General features: G+C 40.7%; 1 protein-coding gene across 5 annotated transcripts in view; it reads left to right on the forward strand.

Moving 5' to 3' along the window:
• Nucleotides 1-5045: 5045 nt before the first annotated feature.
• The window catches only part of SETDB1 (SET domain bifurcated histone lysine methyltransferase 1), a 31674-nt gene continuing 8943 nt past the window's right edge, over nucleotides 5046-27776 (forward strand). The window contains exons 1-14 of one of the 5 annotated variants that reach the window (XM_045790600.2): nucleotides 5046-5174; nucleotides 6240-6510; nucleotides 7322-7473; nucleotides 19335-19369; nucleotides 19792-19891; nucleotides 20732-20857; nucleotides 21019-21220; nucleotides 21734-21807; nucleotides 22904-23094; nucleotides 24218-24347; nucleotides 25019-25193; nucleotides 25277-25435; nucleotides 26263-26898; nucleotides 27336-27452. In XM_045790600.2, coding sequence (XP_045646556.1) covers nucleotides 6251-6510; nucleotides 7322-7473; nucleotides 19335-19369; nucleotides 19792-19891; nucleotides 20732-20857; nucleotides 21019-21220; nucleotides 21734-21807; nucleotides 22904-23094; nucleotides 24218-24347; nucleotides 25019-25193; nucleotides 25277-25435; nucleotides 26263-26898; nucleotides 27336-27452 — 2357 coding nt within the window. In that variant the 5' untranslated portion in view covers nucleotides 5046-5174; nucleotides 6240-6250. The other 4 variants (XM_045790599.2, XM_045790598.2, XM_045790597.2 and 1 more) reach the window with 4 other exon arrangements.

Consider the following 27776-nt stretch of genomic DNA (forward strand, 5'->3'; position numbering starts at 1 on the left):
CAATACTCAAAATTCAGAAGCTTACATACTAAAAGATGGATTTTTAAGCTCATTTGAAAAATCAGTAATCTGGAAACATTGTATGTATCACATAGGGCAAAAATTAGCTGGAATTAAGTAGCAACTTCTCCCTATAGATGAGATACGTATTTCTCAGGTGAACACAGTCCTCACCCACCCCATTTGGCTCCTTTACTTTCCTGATGCCTAAGACCCTTTGAATTTTTAATCCCCAAATTCTTTCATTTTGATTCTGAGATCACTCAACAATGTTTAGATTATGATTTCATTTCCCTTCAGTCTGTCTGCAGGGAAAGGATCATTTGGCATTCCGAGGTTTTGACCCCTGTGCTATGACTTCTCATGGTCAAGTATTAAGTAGCACATGGTTGTGATTTTTCAATGTATCACAATGGATTACAGGAATGACTGTGCTGAGCACACCAATGTGAGTACTCCAAGTAGTTTATCAGTTATTTATTACTCTCTATTACTCAACTAGCAATAAGCTATCTACCTCAATAGTTTGTACATTTTAGTAGCATGAGTCATTTATACCAGGACCTGATCATTTCTGACAGTCTTCGGCCCTTAATAAAAACAAAGCCAGAGTGGCACCTGGGTGGCACAGTTGGTTAAGTGTCTACCTTTGGCTCAGGTCATGATCTTAGGGTCCTGGGATCTAGCCCTGCATTGAGCCCTGCATCAAGCCCGTACTGGGCTCCCTGCTCATTGGGGAACCTGCTTCTCCCTCTCCGTCTTCCCTACCCACCCGCCCCCAGGTTGTGCTCTCTCTCTCTCTCTCTCAAATAAATAAATGAATAATCTTTAAAAAAAAAAAAAAAGAAAAAGCCAGAGCTTGGTTCCCTAAATATTGAGGCCCTGCTCAAACTTGCCTTTCCTATAGTGCTTCTCAAATTTTAGCAAGCAAACACATTACCTGGAAATCTTACTAAGATTCAGATTCTGAGTTAGTACATCCCAAGTAGGGTCAGAGATTTAGAATCTCTAACAAGCTCCTTGACTGCGTGTTGAGTAGCAAGGGTCTTAGAAGATACTTCCTGGGTCCCACTGCTGATTTCTACCAGACTTCTCAAGGCATTGAAGAAATCGGACTGGATATGATGCCGTAAATAGCTCCTATTTCTCTTCAACATTGCCCATTACTCATTCCCACCCCCACCCTCTCCCTACATGCACACATACATCAGAAAGCTGAAGGAGGGGCGCTTGGGTGGCACAGCGGTTAAGCGTCTGCCTTCGGCTCAGGGCGTGATCCCGGCATTATGGGATGGAGCCCCACATCAGGCTCCTCCGCTATGAGCCTGCTTCTTCCTTCCCACTCCCCCTGCTTGTGTTCCCTCTCTCATTGGCTGTCTCTATCTCTGTCGAATAAATAAATAAAAAATCTTTAAAAAAAAAAAAGAAAGCTGAAGGAATCTAACTAACAGAAACATAATCAGGGCAGAACAGATTTCCCTTCACTCATGACACATTACAGAGCATGACATGTACAGGGCAATATGTCAGGTGCTAGGGGAAACAAAGATGATCCAGACAGGTCCTCAGCTTTAAGTTGATCACAAACCAGCAAAGGAGACAGGTACATACAGAGACAACTCACAAGTGGAAGGAACTAAGATCATGGAAGCACACAGACAGGAGTTAGCTGTGCAGAGGGTGAGGGATAGTCTAGGATAGTCTAGGATAATCTAGTGAGTGATTTCTTTAATTGATGTATAATTGACATACAATATTGTATTAGTTCCAAATGTACAACATAGTGATTTCACAGTTCTATACATTGCCAAATGCTTATCATAAGTGTAGTTACCATCTGTCATGATACAAACTATATTCCCAACACTGTACCTTTCATGCCCGTGACTTTTTTTTTTTTTTAAGATTTTATTTATTTATTTGACAGAGATAGAGACAGCCAGCGAGAGAGGGAACACAAGCAGGGGGAGTGGGAGAGGAAGAAGCAGGCTCCCAGCAGAGGAGCCTGATGTGGGGCTCGATCCCATAACGCCGGGATCACGCCCTGAGCTGAAGGCAGACGCTTAACCGCTGTACCACCCAGGTGCCCCCATGCCCGTGACTTATTGACTTATTTTTTTAATTTTTTTTAAAAGAATTTATTTATTTGAGAGAGCAAGAGAGAGCATGAGCAGGGGAGAGGGGCAGAGGCAGAGGGAGAAGCAGACTTCCGCTGAGCAGGGAGCCCAATGAGGGACTCGAACCCAGGACCCTGGGATCATGACCCGAGCCAAAGGCAGACAGTTAAATGACGAAGCCACCCAAGCACCCGACTTATTTATTTTGGAACTAGAAGTTCATACCTCTTTTTTTTTTTAGTTTACTTACGTAAGTCATCTCTACAGCCAATATGGGGCCCAAACTCACAACCCTGAGATGAAGAGTCACATGTTCTTCCAACACTGCCAGTCAGGCCCACTGTGTAGATCATACTTCTAAATCCCCTTTACCGGTTTTGCCCATAGCCCTCCAGTCCCCCTCGTCTGGCAACCGCCAGATCGTTCTCTGTACTTATGAGTCAGTTTCTGTTCTTTGTTTGATTTTTAGATTGCACATATAAATGAAATCATATGATAAGACAGTGTTTCTTAAATTCTGGTCCCCCTACCAGTAGCATAGGTACTACTGGAAAAATGTTAGACATGCAGATTCTCAGACTCCACCCAAAACTACTCCAAGGGTGGGGTGGGGGTGGCAATCTGTATTTTAACAAGCCGTCCAGGTGATTCTGATACATGATGAAGTTTGACAACTGCTGGTCTATGAAAACTTCACAGAGGAGACATTTGAGTTGGACCTTCGAGAATTCATATTATAGCAGGCAGGAAGAGAAGGGGCATTCCAGGTGATAGACCACAATGAAAGAAGGTATGGAGATGTAAAAGTGAAATGCGTAAACATGTCGGGGAAATAGCACTCAACCAGGGGTGCGAAGGCGAAAATGGGAAACGTGGCCAGAGAGCTAAGTCAGGAGCAAATTTTGAAGAGCCTCAAATTTTATACTGTGAAGTTTGAACTTTATTTGATAGATGTAAAGAAAACATTGTTTTAAAGCAGGCGAGTGACATGATCAGAACGGTATTTTAAAGCTCTATATGGGCAGTCCCACAACAAGGCTACCAATTAAGAGGCTATTTTGTCCAGGAAAGAATAAGAGCCAAACAAGAACAGTAAAATTTAAAAAGGAAGGAGGAAAAACATATGATAAACATTTCCAAAAAGCTGTATTGGATAATGGTTTAAGACCACAAGCTCTAGGGCCAAACTGCCTGGCTCTGACACTTAATATAATTGTGTGTCTCAGTTTTCTTATTCATAATAAAAGAGACAATAATAGTTCCTACCTTATAGGACTATTGTGAGGATTAAATAAATTAATAATTGTAAAGTGCTTAGAACAGTGCCTGGTATGAAGAAAACATTCAATAAATACAGTTGTGTGTGCATGTGTCTTTTATAGGGAGTAGCATGTCTAAAATGTCTAGCTCACATTAGAAAATAATACCACAAGATGAGTTAGGAACATGCTGAATTTGAAATACCTAGAGGACCCTTTCACTTCTCTGTATCTCAATTCCTAGTGTCTTAACAATTGGAAACAGGGACTTACAGGAAACTGGTGGACAGGTGAAATGAGCACGAAGTGTGGTCACAAGGAGAGGATTTCAGGGCTGCCTGGCCCTGTTTCCAGTCTTACACAGAAGGTTCTGGTTTATACCTTTTAAATGAAGTTAGGTACGGTTAGTGTAAAGATAGTTGAACAAATTAAAGCAATAACGAAATAATGTAGTAGTCGATACTGCTAGTTCATCAAACACACCCAGTTCTCTCTCCTTCCAGATATGAGACATGGCTGTTCTTCCTGGCCCCCTTGTGGTTGGGTAGGGCCTTATGACTCAGTCAGAACAATGAGTTGTTAATGAAAGTGTCCTGAATCACTTTAACTGCCTTTAGCGGTCTCTCCCTCTGGCATGGCTTACTCATCAGCCTGGATTTCTGAGTAGATATCCTCGCAGAGCTTCAATGTCAATTTACTAGAGAAGATTATGCAGCACGAGCAAAAAATGCATGGTTTTTGTTTTAAACTCTTGGAATTGTTTGTTTCCACAACACAACTTAGTCTATCCTGATGCAGCTATTATTTTAAAACCCATCAAATGTTTAAAAATTAAATAGTTAACATCCAGTCTTAATGAGGGTGTGGGGAAACATGCTTTCAGAGATTTGCTAGTGGGAGTAAAAATTGTTTCAACCTTTTTGAATAGTAATTTGAGAGTAGATTCTATTAAAGTGAAAAAAAAAAAGAGTACATATATATACTTTTTCCTGAGATTCCATTTTGGGGAATCTCTTCCACAGAAATAAAAGTACTACTTCAGAAGGATGCTAATGTTTATTGTCGTACTATTTGTAGTAGCTAAAAACTGAGAACATCTTTCTAAGTATGATTTAGCCACACTATGAAGTATTATGCAATTGTCAAAAAGGCAAATGTTACAGTTTTTATTGACTTCAAGGGACGTCCACGTGTGAAATAAAAGTAAAACAAAACAAAATCCACATTCAGGGGTGCCTGGCAGTCTCAGCGGGCAGAGCATGTGACTCTTGTTCTCAGGGTTGTGAGATCAAGCCCCACACTGGGTATAAAACTTACTTAGAAATAAAATCTTAAAAAAAAAATCCACATTCATGACCTTGTACATACAAGCCTAGAAAACTAAGCTATTTTAACCTCAAAGCCCCAGGAGTAATAAGTGATGGAGGGAGGAGAGGATATTATCACGTTTTTCCTGTTACATTCTATATTCCTCCACTTGTTACAATTTATACCACTTGTGTAATAAAACCAACGGGGTGAAATAGAAAATCTAAACCTAAGTGTTTGCCTACTGAGTCTTTACACGATAAACTAATATTGCTGCCATTAGTTGGGGTTGGCGGAAGAGGCGGAGCTTCTATACTATACTCCAGGCCACGCCTCCTCACCCGGCCAGTTGCCGCCCACGTGTGTCCTGGACGGGTCTGCTTTGACGCATGCGTACTTGTCTGAGTTTTCCTGGCCTTGGAGGGGCGCTCAGAGGCTTTGGGTTTGACCCCGTCAGGCCACCGTCGTGGCGACCGGAACGGCACCTGAGGTTTGCTTCCGGGCGTCTCTTTCGTTTCCCTTTCCCTCCCTCCCTCACGCTTCTTCCCCTCCCCCTGCTCCCTTTCCCTTACGGTTTCGTTCTCCCCCATCGAGGCTGACCCCTGCGTCTCGAGTCTGGGGTCTGGCTGGTGAAAAAGAACTGTTGTAGCTGGAAGCAGGGAGGTGTGGGAAATAGAGGTATTTGGAGGCCAGGGGCCTGTCTGGAATGTTTTGTTTGGGGGAGGAGGTTGGGCGAGGGTGAGAAGGAAGTCTTCCTCGAGAGGCGAGCGGGGCGGGGTTGAGCTGGGTTTGCGGGGTGGGTGGGACGCACCCCCAAAAAGGGTAGCGCGGGGGTGGGGCGGTGTGCGGGCAAAGGAAAAATGGAGGCAGTGAGAACTGGCCTTGGGCTCGCACGGCATTCTGGCATCAGTTTTGCTTGAGCCGTTTTATCAAAACAGTTAACACTAATGCATGGGTTATTTGAATGGTACTTTTTATGTAGCCACATTTTATTCCCAGATTGCTTTAAGTTCCCTTTACTTTGGGGAAACCTCTTTGCTTCTGTATGCTTAGGTGTTAATAGACTTTGAAAAGTAAATTTCCACTTGGAAGCAAAGTAATGTAAGGCGAACAAGTGGTTAAAGAGGAAACAACGAGTTTTAGTGAGTTACAGACTAACCGCTACCCTCCAGATGGAGATAAGTGTTCGAACTGGCATAGCATGCAACAAAGATTTATCTCTTCAGTGAATTAAGGAACACAGGTCACAGAGATACCTTCCTCAGCAAATTGGTTCTCTTCCGTTTCCTAAAACATTATTTTCGGTAGCTCCTTGCTGCATAATATATGTTCTCCATGCCCTCAAACTTTTAAATCTTAGGCCTGTAGTCTATAGGATAAGATACGAATGCTACAAAATCTTAGCGTCAGATACAGGAGAATGAAGAGAGAGAACATAGAATCGAGCTTAACCGTATTTGAATAACAAGTAGTAGTGTGGGAATGAGTTTTATTGGGGTACTGATATTTGGTGGTTATGACTCCACAGGTAATCTTAGTTTTCTGTTCCATGTAGAGGACAACAGCATGTCCTCCCTCCCTGGGTGCATTGGTTTGGATGCAGCAACAGCTGCAGTGGAGTCTGAAGAGATTGCAGAGCTGCAACAAGCTGTGGTTGAGGAGCTGGGTATCTCGATGGAGGAACTTCGGCAGTTCATCGATGAAGAACTAGAAAAGATGGACTGTGTACAACAGCGTAAGAAGCAACTAGCAGAGTTGGAAACGTGGGTAATACAGAAGGAATCTGAGGTGGCCCATGTTGACCAGCTCTTTGATGATGCATCCAGGTGAGGACTACGTGGGAAATAGGAAATCTCCCCTTTGGCAGACATTTCAGAAGTATGATTGTTCATGATATTGTGCACTTTATAAAGCACTTTATACTTTACAAGGTACAAATGTATAGAACCTTCCTCTTCCTCATAGGTTAGGATCCAAAATCTGACCTCAACCACCCATATATAGAATATTCATCTATCAGAAGCTAATGTATAGGCAGCAGCAGGGGAGTTCTTGAGTCCTTTCCCCTTTTTTCTCCTCTATCCTGCTTCCAAACAATTGCTTTGTTTTCTTAGTGGGGTGATCTGGGAAGTGAAGATTGTAAAGTGTTGCTGTCTTGTGTAACTGTGGAGCACGAGCCCTGTATCTACTCCTAAATCCCCAGAAGGTTTGTGTCTGACACCTTAGTTGTCACTTAGAACACATTTTCAGTTCACAAGGTAAATGATGAGATGTGGTTGAGAGGACTGTACTCAGGGCTTATTTTGGATTTTTGAGGAACTAGCCTGGAAACCACTATTTAAACATTTTTCTATGAGAAAAGCATTTTAAATTCTAAATGGTTGGTGCCTAGGTGGCTCAGTTGGTTAAGTGTCCAACTCTTGACTTCAGCTCAGGTGTTGATCTCAGGGTGGTGAGTTCAAGCCCCGCACTGGGCGTGGAGCCTACTTAAAAAATAAAAATAAAAATGAATTCTAAATGAAGAAACTTGGCCTGTTTAAATTGAGGTCAGTGTATACTTAAATATGTATAAATTCTGATGGCTTTTATACCTATTTCTGCTGGCTTTGACCTTTTCTACATGTGTTCCAATATTAGGGCAGTGACTAACTGTGAGTCTTTGGTGAAGGACTTTTATTCCAAACTGGGTCTGCAATACCGGGACAGTAGCTCTGAGGATGAAGCTTCCCGGCCTACAGAAATAATCGAGATTCCTGATGAAGATGATGATGTCCTCAGTATTGATTCAGGTAAGAGATAAGGCTACAGGTAGAAAGTCTCAGGATTGAAATTGAAAGACCGGAAGTTAATTAGATAAAAGAAAGAAGAAACCATTGTCACTGACTACATATTCCAAACTGTTGGACGTGTCTATTACCGAAGAAATAGAACGTTTTAGTACCATATGTGTTCCCTATGTACTACTTCCTGATGGAATGACCTTCCTTTCCCCATTCTGTGTAACCTCTATTCTGAATTCCCTTCCTTTTCTTTATAGGTGGCATTAGCACCTATGTATGTATGTATCTCAAATGGTAGATTTTTGGGTTTTGTCTACTTTTGAGGGGTTTTTTAGGTGTAATTTATGTACTATAAAATTCACCCATTTTAAGTATATAGTTTGGGTTTTCGTAAATTTATATAGTAGTGCAGTCTTCACAGTCCAGTTTTAGAATACTTGGCATTACCCCAAAAACATCCCTCATACCTGTTTGCCTACATTGTCCGTTTTCACCCCCCCAAGTAACTACTGATCTGCTTGCTTCCTTTTTGCCTTTTCTAGAAATTTCATATAAATGGAATCTCAATTTATTGTCTTTTGTATCTGGTTTCTGTCACTTAGCATAATGTTTTTGAGATTAATCGATGTTATTACAGGTATCCATAGTTTGCTCCCCTCTTTTTGCTGAATAATAGTTCATTTTATAGATATACCACAGGTTTTTATCCATTCTTTCCCTCTGCAGTCTCTGCTCTACCAGCTGAGCTATGGAAGAGCGCTTTATCCATTCTTTAATTGATAAATATTTGGGTTGTTTCCAGTTTGGGGGCTATTAGGAATAATGCTGCTATTACACATTTCTGTATAAATCTTTATATGGGCATTATGTTTCATGTCTCTTGGATATTCCACCTAGGAGTAGAATTTACTAGGTTTTAGGGTAAGTGTATGTTTGGGTTTTTAGGAAACTGCCTTACTGTTATCAAAAGTGGCTATACCATTTTACATTCCCACTAGCCAAGTATGGGGTTCCAGTTTCTTTACATCCTTGCCAATGCTTGGGATTGTCGGTCTTTTAGCCATTCTAGTGTGTGTGTGTGATATCAAATTGCGATTGTAGTTTGCATTTCCCTAAGGAAGTTGAGCATCTTTTCACATACTTATTTGCCATTTATGTATGTTCTTTGGGGAAACATCTATTCAAATTTTTAGTCTTTTTTTTTTTTAATTGTGTTGTCTTTTTATTATTGACGTAGAGAACTTAAGTTTTAGGTACAATTCATTTATCATATATTTTACACTTTCTCTCAGATGTGGTCTTTTCATTTTCTTAACGGTGTCTTTTAAGAGTAAAACTTCTCAAGGTAAGGGTTGAGGGCGGGTTGTTTATTTTGATTATGGCTATCCAGTTGTTCCACCACCATTTGTCGAAAAGACTGTCGTTTTGGTACCCTTGTCAAAAATCAACTGGCCATGTATATGAGGGTCTATTTCCAGATTCTGTTTTGTCACATTGATCTAAATATCTCTCTTTATACTAGCACCACACTGCTTTTATTACTGTAACTTTATGGTATGTTTTAAAATCACTTGATGGAAGTGCTCTATATTTATTTGTATTTCATATAACTTCCAAATAAATTTTGGGATCAGCTCGTCAGTTTCTATCAAAAACATTTTTTTAAACCTGTTAGCGTTTTTAATAGGAACTATATTGAATCTAAAGGTCAATATAAGGAGCATTACCTTTTAACAGATACTCAGTCTTCTGGGGCGCCTGGGTGGCACAGCAGTTAAGCGTCTGCCTTCGGCTCAGGGCGTGATCCTAGCGTTATGGGATCGAGCCCTACATCAGGCTTCTCCTCTATGAGCCTGCTTCTTCCTCTCCCACTCCCCCTGCTTGTGTTCCCTCTCTCGCTGGCTGTCTCTATCTCAGTCGAATAAATAAAATCTTTAAAAAACAAACAAACAAATACTCAGTCTTCTAATGCATTCTCTCATAAATGTTTTATTTTTAATGCTAATGTGAGTGAGATTATTTACCTAATTTCATTTTAGGATTGTTTGTTGCTAGGATATGAAAATTTAGTTGATTTTTGTATATGAATCTTATAGCCTGTGACCTTAGTAAGCTCACTTCTAGAAGCTTTTTGTGAATCCCTTTGGATTTTCTGTATGTTACCTCATGTTGTCTGCTAATAAAGTCAATTTTACTTCTTCCTTTCTAATATAGATGTCTTTTATTTCTTCTTCTTGCCTTATTGTACTCTCTAGAACCTCCAGTACAATGTTGAATGAAAGACTTGAGAGCAGACATCTTTTCCTTGCTCTTTATCTTAGGGGGAAAGCATTTCGTCTTTAGGCATTAATTGTAACGTGAGCTGTAGGGTTTTTGTAGATATCCTTTGTCAGGTAGAAGGAAGTTGCTTCTATTCCTAGTTTGCTGAGAGTTTTTATCATGGCTCGATTGGATTTTAGATTTTGCCAGTTACTTTTTCTGTATCATTCTCAGATAATCATAGAGGTTTTGTCCTTTTTCTTATTAATAAGGAGTATTACAATAATGATTTTCTGGATGTTAAACAAACTTTGTATTCCTGGGATAACCCCCCACCCTACCCTTGCCTTGTTGTCTTAGTGTATAATCCTTTTTATATGTTTCTGTATTAGATTTGCTAATATTTTGTTAAGAACTTTTGCACCTGTGTTCATGAGAGCTGTTGTAGTTTTATTGTAATATGTGTTTTTGGCTTTGGTGTTAGGGTATTATGGGCTTTATAAAAATGAATTGGTAAATGTTCCCTCCTCTGAATTTGTATGAAACAGAATTATCTCTTCCTTAAATGTTTGATAAATTCAGCAGGGAGGCCATCTTGACCTGGATTTTTCTTTGTGGATAGGTTTTTTTTTTTTTAAATAAGCTTATTAGTTTGGAATAGTTTTATATTTTTTTATAAATTGCAAAGATAATAGAGAGTTCTTGCATACTTTTCCTCAGTTTCTTCTAACGTTAGTATTTTATGTTACCATGGTACGTTGGTCAAAAGTAAGACGCAAACATGGGTGCATTACTTTCACCTAATCTCTACACTTTTGATTTCTGGGCTTTTTCCATTACAGAATACCACATTGAATTTATTGTGGGAAGGTTTTTTTTTTGTTTTTTTTTTAAAGATTTTATTTATTTATTCGACAGAGATAGAGACAGCCAGCGAGAGAGGGAACACAAGCAGGGGGAGTGGGAGAGGAAGAAGCAGGCTCACAGCAGAGGAGCCTGATATGGGGCTCGATCCCACAACACAGGGATCATGCCCTGAGCCGAAGGCAGACGCTTAACCGCTGTGCCACCCAGGCGCCCCTGTGGGAAGGTTTTTAATTACTAATTACTTTTCTTTACCTGATAATGTCCATTTGGATTTTCTATTCCTTCTCAGGTCCCTTTCATTAATTTGTATCTTTCTAGAAATTTTTCCATTTCATGTAAGTTGTCTAAATTATTGCCATAAAGTTCATAGTATTCCCTTATGATTCTTTTGAATTTCTGTATGTTCTGTAATAATGTCCCTTCTTTCATTCCTGATATTGGTTATTTGGATCTCCTCTTTTTTTTTGCTTGGTTAATCTGGCTAATGGATTGTCATTTTTTATGCTTTTTTCCAAGCAACCAGTTTTTGGGTTCATCAATTTATTTTTCTCTACTGTTTTCCTGTTTTCTATTACACTGATTTCTACTCTGATCTTTATTCCTTCCATGTACTTGGGTTTGATTTGTTCTTCTTTTTCTAGTTTCTTAAAATTAAAACAGATTATTGACTTGACTTTACATCTTTTTTTCTTGCTAACGTTAATACTTAAAGGTATAAATTTCCCTTTAAATGTTGCTTTACTGCATCTCCTAAATTTTTGTGTGTTGTATTTTCTTTCTTTTTTTTTTTTTAAGATTTTATTTATTTATTTGACAAAGAGAGACAGCCAGCGAGAGAGGGAACACAAGCAGGGGGAGTGGGAGAGGAAGAAGCAGGCTCCCAGCGGAAGAGCCCCATGTGGGGCTCGATCCACTGGGATCACACCCTGAGCCAAAGGCAGACGTTTAACGCCTGCGCCACCCAGGCGCCCCTGTGTGTTGTATTTTCATTTAACTCATAATTTTTAATTTCCTTTGTGATTTTTCTTCGACCAATTGATTATTTCAAATATTTGGGAATTTCCTAGATTTCTTTGTGTTGTGAGTTTTTTACTTAATTTCATTGTGGTCAGAAAATATACTTCATATTATTTTAATCCTCTTAAATTTATTTAGATTTTTTTTAATGGCCTAAAATATTATCTGTCCTGGAGAATGATCCATGTGTGCTTGAAAAGAATTTGTATTCTGCTGCTGTTGGATGGAGTATTTTATAAATGTCGGTTAGGTTAAGCTGGCCAATAGTGCTGTTCAAGTTCGTGTCCTTATTAATTTTCTGTGTAGTTGTTTTAACAGTTACTTGGAAAGGAGTTTTGAAATCTTGAACTAAAGTTGTTGAATTGTTTGTCCTTTCAATTTACTTCAATTTTTGCTTCCTCCATTTGGGGGTCTATTATGTATACATTTATAGTTGATTTTTTATTATTAAAAGATATCTCTGTGTCAAGTGATATCCCTTTTCTTAAAGTCCATTGTATCGGATATTAATATAGCATTTCCATTTTTATTATGATTACCATTTGCGTGTTGTGTCTTTTTCTGTCCTTTTACTTAAATTAAAATCTATTTCTTTAAATTTAGTGTATCTCTTACAGACAATATATAGTTAGATCTTATAGTTTTTTTAAATCCAGTCTCACAGTTTCTGGCCTTTAAATAGTGTTGAGTACATTCATAGTTCATATGAATCCGTATGGGTGGATTTATATCAATCGTTTTGCTCTTTTCCCCCCGTATTTTTTATATTTGTTTTTTTTACTGCCTTCTTCATGTCAGACAAATATATCAGTAAATCATTTTAATTCCTCTGATTTTTTTTTTAGCTTTTTAAAAAGTGTTTGATACTTATCTGATCATTATCTACTACAAGTTAATACTGACTTAATTCTGGTAAAATACAGCAACTTTGCCCAGGATAGCTCCATTTTCACTCTCTCCTTGGGTGATACTGTTGTCAAATATATTGCATCTACATATGTTTAAAGCCAACACTTTAGTGTTATAATTATTGCAAGGACCAATCTTATTTTTAAAGAACTTAGGGGAAGAAAAGAGAAATATATATATTTACCCAGATGTTTACACTTCCGTTGCTTTTTATTCCTTCCTATGGATCTGAGTTACCATCTAGTGTCATCTTTTTCCAGCCGGAAAGATTTCCTTTAATATTTCTTGTAGTTCTGCTAAAAGTGAATTCTCTGCCTTCGTACACAAGCAGGGGGAGCGGCAGGCAGAGGGAGACAGAGAAGCAGCCTCCCTACTGAGCAAGGAGCCCAATGTGGGGCTTGATCCCAGGACCCTGGGATCATGACCTGAGCCGAAGGCAGATGCCCAGTTGACTGAGCCCCCCAGGCGCCCTGTGGGATATAGAATTCTTTTGGCACTTTAGATACGCCATCCCAGTGTCTTCTGGTCTCCATTATTTCTGCTGGAAAGTCAGATGAAATTGTTGTTTGTATCCTGGTTGTGAGTCATTTTTGTCTTACTGCTTTTAAGATTTTCTCTTTCGATTTTAGTAGTTTGACTACGATGTGTCTAGGTGTAATTCTCTCTGTATTTGTCCTACTTGAGATTTATTGAATTTGGACTGTAGATTCAAGTTTTTCATCAAATTTAGAAGTGTTTCAGTCATTATTTCTTTCTTTTTTTTTAATATATGTATTTTTTTCAATGTATTTTTTTAAGATTTTATTTTTAAGTAATCCCTACACCCATTGTGGGGCTCAAACTTAACGACCCTGAGATCAAGTTGCACACTCTACCAAGTGAGCCAGCCAGGTGCCCCAGTCATTCTCTCTCCCCTTGCCCTCTGAGATCCCTGTTACCAATATGGTAGAATGCCTCACATTGTCCCATAAGTCTCTGAAGCTCTGTTCATTTTTCTTCAGTCTTCTCTTTGCGTTTCTCTATATAGGAATCTATATTCTAGTTTACTTATTCTGTCATTTTAAATTTGCTTTTTTAGCTTCTCTAATGAATGTTTCTTTGCAGTTTTTGTAATTGCAACTCCAGAATGTCCATTTGCTTCTTTTTGTAGTCAGGTCTTTTGTTTACTAAGTATTAGCATATTTTTCTTTTTTTTAGTCTTTGTAGTTTCTTTTAGCTCTTTGAGCATATTTATAAATCCAGTATCTAGGCTCAGGCAGCAAGTCAGTTTCTGTTGCCACAGTTTTTTCCCTGAGTATAGGCTGCACTTTCCTGTTTCTTTGAACATTTCATCATATTTTGTTGTTGGAAGGTGGACATTTTCGATAATGTAGCAACTCTGAATTTTAATTTAGAGTTGCTGTTTTCTTTCTCGGGTGGGAGGGGGAAAGGCAGAGGGAGAGAGAGAATCTTTTTTTTCTTTTTTTTTTTTTTTAAGATATTATTTAATTATTTGACAGAGACAGCGAGAGAGGGAACACAAGCAAGGGGAGTGTGAGAGGGAAAAGTAGGCTTCTCGCCAAGCAGGGAGCCCAGTGCGGGGCTCGATCCTACCACCCCGGGATTATGACCTGAGCCGAAGGCAGACGCTTAACGACTGAGCCACCCAGGTGCCCTGAGAGAGAGAATCTTAGGCAGGCTTCATGCCCAGCACGGAGCCTGATGCGGGACTCAATCTCATGACCCTGCGATCATGACCTAAGCCGAAATCAAGAGTCAGACGCTTAACCAACTGAGCCACCCAGGCACCACTCTGTTTTCTTTTTCATTCTTTCTTTTTTAAGTAATTTTTCTTATACTGCCAACTCTTTCTTCCCTTTAGTGTGCAGCTGATGTCTCTGCTTGGTTTTTAAATTTAAACTATATATTAGCTTGGCTCCTAACAGTTGCCCCCTTTTTTAAAATAGTTCAGCCATTGAGTTATACAGAAGTATAGAGAATGCATTCAGACTTGTGTTTAGTTCTCTTGTCTCTTTTGGGTTTCTTGGATCTTTTCTGTATGTGCGTAGTTTAGCAGTCACCCACAGATTCGTATATGTTTGTATATATACATGTATGTATACATATACACACACACACATATATATGTATGTATATATAGTCATATATATATATGGCTTGGCTCCTAACAGTTCCCCCCTTATTTTTGCATAGTTTAGCCAGTAAGTTCTGTGGTGTTTTTTTTAAAGATTGATTTATTTATTTTAGAGAGAGTGCCGGGAGGGTGGGGGGCAAAGGAAGAGGAGAGAGAGACCTCAGCAGACTCCGCAGTGAACATAGAGCCCAACATGGGGCTTGGTCCCATGACCCCGAGATCTTGACCTGAGTCAAAGTCAAGCGTCAGACGCTCAACAGACTGCGCCACGCAGGTGCCCCAAGCCAGTGAGTTTTACAGAGGTGTGGAGAATGCGTTCAGAGTTGCTTCTAGTTCTCAAGTCTCCATTGACTCTCCTGGGTCTTCCCTGCGTGGGCATAGTTTAGCAGTCACTCAGGAATGTCTGGAGAATTTATTTAGGCCTGTCTGTGGCTCTCATTTCCAGGATCTGACCGGTTTGCTGCTCACACTAAACAAGAACTGCAGCCTCAGACTGACGGCTGCTCCTTGTCATGGCTAGCGCCTCAGTGGTCGAGCTGTAGTTTCCGCTCACCCAACTAGAGAGGGAGTAGGGATGGGACCTGCCCCAGGCAAGAGCTCCACAGATTTCACCTTCCTTGCCAGAATTTTAGCCGTTTTTCAAGAACAAATACTTCTCAATTTGTTGTTTGCCTTTGGTCAATTTCCAGTGGCCTGAGTTGATTGTTTTTCACAATTCTTTCTAGTTTTATACTTGTTTTCTGGTTAAGGGAATCATCCTTTTCATATCACTATTATCAGAAGTGCCATAGTTGTGCCTATTTTTCAACTGTATAAATGGAATCTTAGCATATGCATTTTTCAGTCATTTCTTTAACATCATGCTGATGTTGCAATGCTTAGTTCAGTAAATACTACAGTATACTGTTCCATCTTGTGAATATGACACACTCTATCTCTTCTCCTGTCAGTTGCCATTTCATTTGTTTTCAGTTCAAATAATACTCTAAATATTCTTATACATGACTCCTAATCCACTTTCTCTTTATTTATAATTTTTTAATTTAAATTTTTTTAGTTAACAAACAGTGCACTGTTGACTTCTGGAGTAGAAATCAGTGCTTCATCACTTAAAACACCCAGTGCTCATCACGAGTGCCCTCTTTAATACCCATCACCCATCTGGCCCATCCCCCTCCCACCTCCCTTCATCAACCCTCAGTTTATTCTCTGTCATTAAGAGTCTCTTATGGTGTGCAAGAATCTTTCTCTTTTGGCAGTCTTACTAAGTTTTTAGGATGTATATGCTGTAAGACTGGAGTTGCTAGTTCTTAGGGTATGGGAATTCTAACATTACTGGATAAGTAACAGACAGCTTTCCAAAGTGGTTGTACCAATTTATATTCGTAACTACCAGTGGATGAGTGTGTCCTGTGCTCCACATCCTTGACAACACTTGGTATTGTGGTTTTTTAATTTAATTTTATTTTTAAAAGATTTTATTTATATATTAGAGCATAAGGAGGGGGAGCAGCAGACAGAGTGAGAGGGAGAAGCAGTCTCCCTGCTAAGCAGGGAGCCCGACGTGGGGCTCAATTCCAGGACCCCAGGATCACAACCTGAGCCAAAGGCAGGCTCTTAACCGACTGAGCCACCCAGGCACCCCTTTAGTTTTTCTTTGAAATGTCTGTTCTTGCTTTTTGTTCAGTGATCGTTTGTCTTTTTCTTGATTCATAGGAAGTCTTTATATGTCACAAATACTAATACTTTGTAGTTATGAGTTGCAAACATCATTTGCAGGTTCTGATTGATATTTACTTTTTATGTTATTTGTTGATTAACAGAAGTTATAATTTTAGCATTTTCTTTTATGATAATCGGTTTTTATAGCCTTTCTGCGCTGGGACTTTATTATAAAGATCTTTTATGTTGCCTTTGAAAGTTTCATAGCTTTGCCTTTAATCCAACTGAAATTTATTTTTTGTGTAGTATTTGAGGTAAAGATCTGAATTTTTTTCATATGGTTATTAATGTTCCAGTGCCACTTACTGAAATGAGTCCCTTCTTACTGATTTACATTGTTTGCTTGTCATAAATTATTTTCATATATTTGTGGGTTTATTTCTGGACTTTCTATTCTGTTTGATTGCTCTGTCGTTTTTTCTTACATAAATTCTATATTGTGTGTAACCGGGCTTTGTAAGTTTTCCATCTGTTAGTTCCGGTAACCTTTGGTTTTCTTCTTTATGGATGTCTTGGTTCTTTTTACCTGTCATGCTTTTATATATATTTGAGAATCAGCTTGTCATGTTCCCCACTCACCTGCTCCCCCTGCCAAAAAAAACTATTGACAATATTAAAAGATCAATTTAGGGATAGCTGATCATTTCATACTATTTAATTTTTCTACACAAACACAATTTATTTAGTCCTTAACATTTTTCAGTAAAGTTGATGGTTGCACAATGGTATCAGTGTACTTAATACTACTGAACTGTACGCTTAACAATGGTTTAAGGTCATATATTTTATGTTACGAGTATTTTACCACAGTAAAAAATTGGGGGGAAAAGAGTCAGATTTATAGATTACTGAGAGGGAATATTTTCCCTAGGTATTTGAAGTGTGGGGATAAAAAGCAACATAAAAACTGCATGTTGAATATGAGTAAAAGGATGCAGAGGGGGAAAAGTACATATGCATGTTTACAGAATCTTTGGCTGCAAGAGAAACTGATACATTGGTTGCTTCTGAGGAGAGTAACTAGAAGCAGGAGTCTGAGGAAGATTGATGTTTTACTGTGTGTCCTCTTATAATGTTTGAATTTTTTTATCAAATGAATATTTTTACTTTTAAAATGCACTTTTATAGTTGTAGAGGTCTAAGATAACAGGTATTTAGTCGTATACTATATTCACAGCTCTTTGAGGAACGTGTGTGTATGCATAGGGGTGTGTCTCTATTCTCTCTAAGGTTTGGTTCGTGTCAAATAAATTACTATGTATCCTAACTTCTGAAACTTAATGTGTTGTTAGCAGTCTCATGTTACTAAAGATTCTTTAGGAACCTCATTTGGAGATACTACAGTTTATTTAACTATTTTATTAAATGGACTTTTTTTTTAGGACATGTACATTGCTTTCCTTTTTCTTTTTTTTTTTAAGATTTTATTTGAGAGAGAGAGAGAGAGAAAGAGCAACAGAGATAGCAAGAGAGAGCATGAGCAGGGAGGTGAGGGAAAAGCAGGCTCCCCGCTGAGCAGGGGGCCTGACGTGGGGCTCGATCCCAGGGCCCTGGGATCATGTCCTGAGCCAAAGGCAGATGCTTAACCACTGAGCCACACAGGTTCCTCTCCATTTTTGGTTTTTTGGTTTTTTTTGCTGCCTTTTTCTCCCGGTTTTATTGAGATATAATTGACATACAACATTGTATTGGCTTAAGGTGTGAAAACAGTGATTTGATATATATCCATATATATCATATATATTGTGAAATGATTACCACCATTGCTTTCCATTTTTTTTAAGACTTATTTATTCGAGGGGGGGGAGAGAGAGAGTGAGCAAGAGCAGGGGGAGGGGCAGAAGAAGAGGGAGTAGAAGGTCCCCACTGAGCAAGGAGCCCAATGTGGGGCTTGATCGCAGGACCCCAGGATCATGACCTGAGCTGAAGGCAGACGCTTAACTGACTGAGCCACCCAGGCAACCCTCCATTTTTAAATAGGTGTTATAAATCTCTAAAACTGCATTGTCCAATACAGTAGTTAACCACTATCTAGCTGTAGCTATTTAAATCATTGAAATGTGAAGGGTCTAGTATTTTCCAGAATATATAAAGAACTGTTGCAACTCAAGGATAAAAAGACAACCCAGTTTAAAAATGGGCAATATATTTGAATAGTTATTTTTTCAAATAAGATGTGTAAATGACCACTAAGTATATGGAAAGATGCTTGACATCATTAGTCATTAAGGAAATGTCAGTCAGAACCCCTTTGTATTAATTAGGATGGCTGTATTCAAAAAGAGACAGTAACAAGTGTTGACGAGCATATTATCACAGCAAGAAGTTCTGTTGGACAGCGCTACTCAAGAATAAACATTTTTGCTTCATTGACCACATTTCATTTTTCAAATCATTCAAATAATCCATAAGCAAATTGTTGTTATAAAATTTTAAATATACAAGGGCGCCTGGGTGGCTCAGTCTTTCAAGTGTCTGCCTTTGGCTCAGGTCATGATCCTGGGGTCCTGGGATCGAGTCCTGTGTTAGGCTCCATGCTCAGTGTGGAGTCTTCTTCTCCCTCTCTCTCTGCCCCTCGCCCCACCCACCCTCTGTTCATGCTCTCTCATTCTCTCTCTCTCTCTCAAATAAATAAAATCTTTTAAAAAAAATTTAAATATACAGTAAAAAACCCAAATCCTATAGACTACCACCTGTCACCGTACTTTATCCTCAGGTAAGCACTGTCATCTGTTTTCTGTGTATCTTTCTGTACCATTTAGTACTTTTACATATATATTTTTATGTGGTTGCCAGTAGTTATTAGTAATAGTTCCATGGTAATGTTTTTAAGTAGCTTAGTTATATATAATACATGCAAATAAAATCCCTCAATGAAAATAAAAAGTTGCTTAGTTATTGGTTTTTTGGAATTTCTTATGTGTAAGTCTCTTACATTCATCAAAGCTTTTCTCATCCATAGGTGATGCTGGGAGCAGAACTCCCAAAGACCAGAAGGTGAGTTGGGACAGGGAAGGTAAAGGTGAGAGGTAAGAATATGAAGATGGGAGAAACTTCTGGCCTGACCATTCTGTCACTTCAGCCATCAACATAATCATCCACTCTATAATTAGCCCTGTGGGTTCCAGGCCTCTAATAGGTGTTCTAAGGATGCAGCAGAGGTTACTTAGAGATGCATGCACTAAGTGCTGTATGAATGTAGAATTTGGCAGCGATCGGCTAGGTGAGATTAATCAAGGAATGTTCCCTAAAGCTGATTTCTGAACCAGATTTATAAGAAAGGGCAGTTTTGCCTGATAAAGTAACCATACCTTCCCAACCATAACTCATTCTGTTTTGTTTTTTGAAAGACAAGTTCTTATTCTCAAGTCTAACCCATGCTATTTTAAAACTTGTTTCCCTCATCACCTTTCTTGTAGCTCCGTGAAGCTATGGCTGCCTTAAGAAAGTCAGCTCAGGATGTCCAGAAGTTCATGGATGCTGTCAACAAGAAGAGCAGTTCCCAGGATCTACATAAAGGTTAGGGTCTGGAGGTACCTTGGTATAGAGGATGGGGGCAGGGATGGGAGGTGAATTCCTACAGAGATTTCATGGGTAAACGGCTTTGTTTTAGCATCTCAGAATCTTCTTCCACCTCTGTTGGGTTCTTTTAAACATCACGGTTTTCCTTGTCTGCTTAAGCCTTTTGTCTGCTGATTTTCCAGTGTGTGGTGGCTTTATCCAAATACCTTTTTAGCTCTGTGCTCATGACTACTTGTTGATGGAGTTTAGAAGAGAACAACTGAAACTTTTTTTTTCTTTTAAGATTTTACTTATTTATTTGCCAGAAAGAGAAAGAGAGAGAGAAAGCACAAGCAGGGGGAATGGCGGGCAGAGGGAGAAGCAGGTGGCCCTCTGAACAAGGAGCCTGATGCAGGACTCAATCCCAGGACCCTGGGATCATGACCTGAGCCGAAGGCAGGTGCTTAACTGACTGAGCCTCCCAGCCATCCTGCAACTCAAACTTTTATAAAGAGGTCCGAGGGAAACTGTCCTGTGGGGCTGTTAACAGATCAACACGAAAATGTTTTATAAATACTACTTCATACTTAATGAGTGTAATTAATATTGTTAATTCGGAGTTGGAAATACTTAAAGTGAGATGGTCTTGAATTATGTGTGAATTTCAGTTATGTAAGTATTTCCTATTAGCATAAATAATTGAGTCAGCTGTGTTTTTTGTCTGCCCAAGAGAGGAGCAGAAGTGGATCAATGATTGCCCCATTTTCCCCAATTACTATATTATACCATCCTTAGTTTCCCATTCACTCTCCCGATCTATGCCATATCTCTTTAGAACGACTTTGCTTTCTTTCGTAGGAACCTTGAGTCAGGTGTCTGGAGAACTGAGCAAGGATGGTGACCTGATAGTCAGCATGCGCATCCTGGGCAAGAAGAGAACTAAGACATGGCACAAAGGCACCCTTATTGCCATCCAGACGGTTGGTATGTTCAAGCTAGAAGAGCTAAGGAAGGGCAACCTGCAGGTCTCCATTGCTGATCATTTCTTCTCCCCACAGCCTTGCCTTTTGTCCTCATGTAACAGTCAGGATTTACACAGAAACTGGTGGTTTTATAAATTTTGTTCATCTTTTCCTTTTATTCAGGACCAGGAAAGAAGTACAAGGTGAAATTCGACAACAAAGGAAAGAGTCTCCTGTCGGGGAACCATATTGCCTATGATTACCACCCTCCTGCTGACAAGCTGTTTGTGGGCAGTCGAGTGGTGGCCAAATACAAGGATGGGAATCAGGTCTGGCTCTATGCTGGCATTGTAGCCGAGACACCAAACGTCAAAAACAAGCTCAGGTACCTGGACAGAGGATTGTAAAGAGAGTAGAGGCCAGTAGCAAAGCACCTGCCCTAATCAGACCATAGTCCAGATCTCACAATTAGCTTTTGTGTTTAGGCCCCAGTGACCAGAAACCCTTGCTCTTTTTTTTGCTACAGGGGTCGTGTGAGTGATTCTTCCTCCTTTTTTTCTTTTGTTCTCAAGGAGAAAACTTGGAGGAAAACTAGGAGGAGAGTCGTCAAAATTGTTTAATGGTTAGGGGAATAGAAGGAAGGTGAAACTAAATGGTTTTAGCAAAATAGGAGTCTGATAGTGAAACAAGAATAAATAGCCTTTGGAAAAGCGGAGGTAAGTTGCTTAGATTGAGGGAGAATCCTAACTCTTAGAAGGGAGAGTAATAGGAAGGAAGTAGTAGACTGGAACATTTTCCCAGGAGTGTCCTATTTGTGATCATGAGTGGAAGCTATGATAATTCTGTGGGTCATGTTAACATAACCCCTGATCTTTCTGCCATCACTCTTTCCTTACAGGTTTCTCATTTTCTTTGATGATGGCTACGCTTCCTATGTTACACAGTCTGAACTCTATCCCATTTGTCGGCCACGTGAGTGTCACTCCTTCCTTCCTGAGTTTTATCCATTTCCTCTTCTACCTTGTATTTCTTCTTAAGATAATCCGTTGAAAAGCCCTGATATTAAAAGAAAAGAAAGGGAGGGAGCCAGGCATGTCAGCCGGCCATGATATTTGTGGTGCTTCCATCTCAAAGAGTGTAAGTTTGGTTAATGTCTTTTGGAAGATACAGTTTTTGGAAGATACAGTTCTGTTTGCTTATCTCTAGTGCTGGATCTTTATAGTCAAAGAGTGGGACACTAGGAGATCATCACTGACCTTGGGGGGACTCTCTTACTGTAGCTGTGTTTTGATTTCAGTTCTGAGTGATTTAGGCTTAAGAAGATGTTACTTCTTTCCTAGTCTTATCCTTCATCTCACGTTTGGTAAATCTGTAGTCTGCATGGTGCTCTCTGCAGAAGCTGAATTAAATGGAGGCTTCACAGTGTCTTCTATACTTGTGTCTCTGGCTTGAGAACAGACTCCTACAAAGCAGTTGTTTTTAATTACAAAAGAGTTAACTAACACTGCTCCCTTTCCACATAACATGGCAGTAAATACATTCAGGGTCCCTGAGAAGTAATCTGATAGAGAATGAGAAGGAAGGACAAAATTTTTTTTATCAATTTCGTGATGCCACCTGATCTTTTTTATTTATCTCTCGATTTATATCAAGTTAGCAAGAATTTTCACTTGAATTTTCCTAAACAAAACATCCATTTTTATGAAATAAGGGACTCACCTGTATTTGCATATTGCTTAGTTAGTATTTCTTTACTTGATCTGTGTGTGCATTTACACACTAGGTTCAGTACTTTTAGGTAGCCTTGGTTTTGCTTCTGAGGTTTTGTTTTCTTCATGTATTTTTTCTCTCCCTCCTTGAAAAATGCCCAACATCTCCTTGCCAACCATTTATTTTTTCCTATCAAGACATGCCCTGGGGCGCCTGGCTGGCAAAGTTGGTAGAGTATGCAGCTCTTGATCTTGGGGTCATGAGTTCAAGCCCCACATTGGGCGTAGAGATTACTTAAAAAAGAAAAAAAGACCTGCTCCACTTGCCCTCTCTCAGCCCCCCTTCTTCCTTGGGACAGTGAAAAAGACTTGGGAGGACATAGAGGACATCTCCTGCCGGGACTTCATAGAAGAGTATATCACGGCTTACCCCAACCGCCCCATGGTGCTGCTCAAGAGTGGCCAGCTTATCAAGACTGAGTGGGAAGGCACATGGTGGAAGTCTCGGGTCGAGGAGGTGGACGGCAGCCTAGTCAGGATTCTCTTCCTGGTACTGTTTCTTCCCCAGAGTTTTGGAGGCAAGGGTTAGGGTGGGATGGGGGAGCATAAGAGGCAGTAATGAAGATGATTTTGTAGTTCTCCATAATTTTCCTCTTTTTTTATCCTATCTGTTCTGTTTCGGGTCAAATTTTACTTTGTGTTTTTATTTCTCTCTGATGGTTATGAAAATAAATTCCCTGGGGCACCTGGGTGGCTCAGTTGGTTAAGTGTCTGCCTTCTACTCAGGTCATGATCTTGGGGTCCTGGGATTGAGCCCCACGTCAGGCTCCCTGCTCAGCAAGGGGTCTGCTGCTTCCTCTCCCTCTGCCTCTCCACTCTCAGCCCGTTTGTGCGCACACATGGTCACTCACTCTCATAAAATCTTTAAAAAATAATAATAATAAATTCCCTAAATTTAATTATGAGTTAATTTGCCTGTTGGTTTGTTTTTCTCTCTCTCTCAGAATACTGCATTGCATGTAGGCACAGAGAAGGCAGTTCCATTTGTCCAGGGTCAGGGATTTGGTAGCATAGTGAGACAAAAAGAAGGCATGAAAGAATGAGAGGTCTTGATGATTTTTTTTTTTAAGATTTATTTATTTTAGAGAGAGAGAGCAAGAGAGTGCAAGCAGGAGTCGGGGAGGAGCAGAGGGAGCCCGATGCGATGCGAGGCTCCATCCTGGGACTCAGGTCATGACCTGAGCCAAAGGCAGATGCTTAATTGACAGCCACTGGGGCACCCCTTGATGATCTTTCAAGGCCCTGTTTAACTCTTGGATCTTCTGTACCCGTCCCCTTCTCCCCATTCATGCCTTTCGTAACGTTACAGTCCTTTGAGCTGTCCTCAGCCCTTTGTTCCTAAGGCCTTACCCGTGTCATACCACTTATACTCAATGTAATGAACATCTGTCTCTCCCGTAATTTCTTAAGGAAGGAGTATGTATATATATATTTTTTCCTGATGGCTGTCATGGAGCCTGGAACATACGTTTATGTGAATACATAAGGAATTTGGGATTCATCAGGGAGGTTTCCTTCAAGGAGGCACATGGAAGCATATTCTCCACAGATGGGAGGATAGATCCTAGCCTTTAATTCATTTCCCTCCAACCTCCTTCCTCCCCGTCCCCTAGGATGACAAGAGATGTGAATGGATCTATCGAGGCTCTACACGGCTAGAGCCCATGTTCAGCATGAAGACTTCCTCAGCCTCTGCATTGGAGAAGAAGCAAGGGGGACAGCTCCGGACACGTCCAAATATGGGTATGTCCTGAAGGGGACACCAAAGGGGAGGAAAGAAACAGACAAAGCAGCAAAGGAGAGTAATACATTAGCTACTGTTTGTTCACCAGGGTGACACTGCTGACTCATTGGAAGCAGGATGTGTGCCCTGAGTTGTTGCCAGTAGTACCGATGGATTTGTGGTGCTGCCTGCACATGTAGTGGCTCTGCTTCATTCTAAACAACCCCATAGAAATCTAAAACAACTGGCTTAGGTTAGGGGCCAACGTGGTAGTAGTTACCTCTGTTATCCACGTGAAGATTGTCTGCTTTGTATGTTATCCATGGTCAATTTTTTTTAAAGCCCAAACTGCTTTTGTTTTTATATGTTCCTGGAATACTTTTTGGTTGGTTTTTCCTGATAACGTTAGTTGATCAAAGAACGCATTTTTAAAATTTTTTGCTAAAAAACGACCTAATTACTAACATAAACCGTGTTTGAGGAAGGAAGATAAAGCCTTACTGAGTCAAAGCCAGCCAGTGCCAGTATTTTCACTCATTGGTGTAAATAATGAGAACCAACAGTCTTTAACACTTACTCAGAATGTTTCCATTGTTGCTTGCGTACATTATGTAAATTGAGGATCAGGTGTGTGCATGAATATACATGACACAGTTGTCATCTTCAGTGGTCAATTTTCTTTTTCCTCTAGGTGCTGTGAGGAGCAAAGGCCCTGTGGTCCAATACACCCAGGATCTGACCGGTACCGGGACCCAGTTCAAGCCAGTGGAGCCCCCACAGCCTGCAGCCCCTCCTGCCCCCCCTGCGCCCCCTGTCCCACCTGCCCCACCTGCTCCCCCTCTGTCCCCACAGGCAGGTGACAATGAGTGAGTGATATTCTTTCTTATTTACTAGTTGCTTTCACATTGCATTTTCTGTATCCTTTACTGTATGATGTCTGATCTCTTAGCAGCTTGGAAAGTCAGCTTGCCCAATCTCGGAAGCAGGTAGCCAAAAAGAGCACATCCTTCCGGCCAGGATCTGTGGGCTCTGGTCATTCCTCCCCTACATCTCCTGCACTCAGTGAAAATGTCCCTGCTGGGAAACTTGGCAGCAACCAGACGTACAGGTGAGAAACTCCCAGGCTCTCTGTGGGGAGATGGCAGCAGAAACTAAATGGTCACTTACGGGGACATTCCTTGGTTCCAAGGTGCTTGAAGTTATAATGGTGAGGAGTTTGGACTTGAAAGCTTTTTTTTTTTTTTTTAAGATTTATTTATTTGAGAGAGAGAGAGAGTGTGCGTGCACTGTCTGTGGGGAGGGGCAGTGAGAATCTCAAGTGGACTCCACACTGAGCGAGGAGCCTGATGCGGGGCTTGATCTCAGGATCCTGAAATCATGACCAGAGCCGAAATGGAGTCGAACATTTAACCGACTGAGCCACCCAGGTGCCCCGAAAAGAAAGCTTTACTTGGGAAATTTCCAACAAACAGGGCGTAAAATTAATTGAATTAGAAATTAGGTGCCTAGAAATATGGAATCACTAGAAAGTCATTTGTTAAAACTTGTCATTGAATGTGGTGTCATCTTGGTACAATAGAAAGATTACTACTGCCTCTGTCCTTGAATCAGGAGTTAGTCAAGATGTCTGTAGGACACATAAAAGAGGAAAAACCTTGGTAGAAAACTGGACTGTTTTTTCTATAATTCACGGGCAAAAAAAGCTAGGAAAAGGTATACTGTTGAGGTGGAGATGTTTTCAGTCAGCGAAGAGTCACCAGGGCCCTTCATTGTCCAGGTGTGGTAACGCAAGGAAAAACATGACTTCTTTGGGTCCTCTGTAGCTTCCCGGGCACAGCTCTTTGAAGGATAAGTGCATTAGCCAGCCGCAGGGGTCCTTCCGCAGCAGAGAGGTCCCGTTGCCCCCTTACCTGATCTCTTGCATGTCTTTCGCAGGTCACCTTTAGGTTCAACAGCCTCTGCCCCAGCAGCACCCCCAGCACCCCCAGCACCCGTGGCACCGCCCGCCTTCCACGGCATGCTGGAGCGGGCCCCAGCAGAGCCCTCCTACCGCGCCCCCATGGAGAAGCTCTTCTACTTACCTCATGTGTGCAGCTATACGTGTCTGTCCCGAGTCAGACCTATGAGAAGTGCGCAGTACCGGGGCAAGAATCCTCTGCTCGTCCCACTTCTCTACGACTTCCGGCGGATGACGGCCCGCCGCCGAGTTAACCGCAAGATGGGCTTTCATGTTATCTATAAGACACCCTGTGGCCTCTGCCTTCGGACAATGCAGGAGATCGAACGCTATCTTTTTGAGACTGGCTGTGACTTCCTCTTCCTGGAGATGTTCTGTTTGGATCCATATGTTCTTGTGGACCGAAAGTTTCAGCCCTATAAACCTTTTTACTATATTTTGGACATCACTTATGGGAAGGAAGATGTTCCCCTCTCCTGTGTCAATGAGATTGACACAACCCCCCCACCCCAGGTGGCCTACAGTAAGGAACGAATCCCGGGCAAGGGTGTTTTCATTAACACAGGCCCAGAATTTCTGGTCGGTTGTGACTGCAAAGACGGGTGCCGTGACAAGTGAGTTGGTAGGGTAATTGCTAGCCCTGCCTCCAACTTTGTTATCCTTGTGTTTCCTTTGCCTTATAACTCCATTCATTTCCTATTTACGTCCTCCTTCAGCTGGAGCTCCTGCTGTAAGGCCTTCATGAAAGCTGTGGGAGGCTTGGGTCTGATGTGGCCCCCACTGCATGACCCTGGGTACACGTGTCCTGTGTTTGTTTCTTTCTCTGATTCTCCCCCTTTTCCTTTGTGTCCCTCCACCGTGCTTTCAGTTGCCACTTGGTTTCATTCTATCTTACCCTCACTCTTGTCATGTTCTTACTGTCTTTACCCTTCTCGTTTACGTGTATGAGAGAAAAAGATTTTCACTAACTTCTCCCTGTCCTTTTGTAGTACTTCCCGCCTCTAAAGAAAGTCTCACAGGTCTAGCCGTCATACCCTTCTGTCTTACTCAGGTCCAAATGTGCCTGTCATCAGCTAACTATCCAGGCCACAGCCTGCACCCCGGGCGGCCAGATCAACCCTAACTCTGGCTACCAGTACAAGAGACTAGAAGAGTGTCTGCCCACAGGGTAAGTAGGGGAAGGTGAAGCACCTCAGACACGGAGTTCTAAAAATTGGAACCAAAAATAGAGTAACTGAAACCAGGTATTTTATCAGTTAAATCTTATTTACTGAATTTGCAGCACGTGTTTGTTCCTTGGGTTTTCCTTTAAATGGAGACTTCTAATGATTGACTGGAACCTAGCAATTGCAGTTAAAGATGTTCTTAATTTCATAGTTGTACGTATACCCTAACAGACTGTGGTTATGCTGGCAAGGGGGACGCGTTCAGAGAGAAGTATGCAGGGACCTGACTATATAGGACTTTGTAAATGAGAATAAAAATTAGAACC

Source organism: Ursus americanus, chromosome 12, assembly GCF_024610735.1.
Source record: "Ursus americanus isolate L20-20 chromosome 12, mUrsAme1.1.p, whole genome shotgun sequence".
NCBI classification, from domain to species: Eukaryota; Metazoa; Chordata; class Mammalia; order Carnivora; family Ursidae; genus Ursus; species Ursus americanus.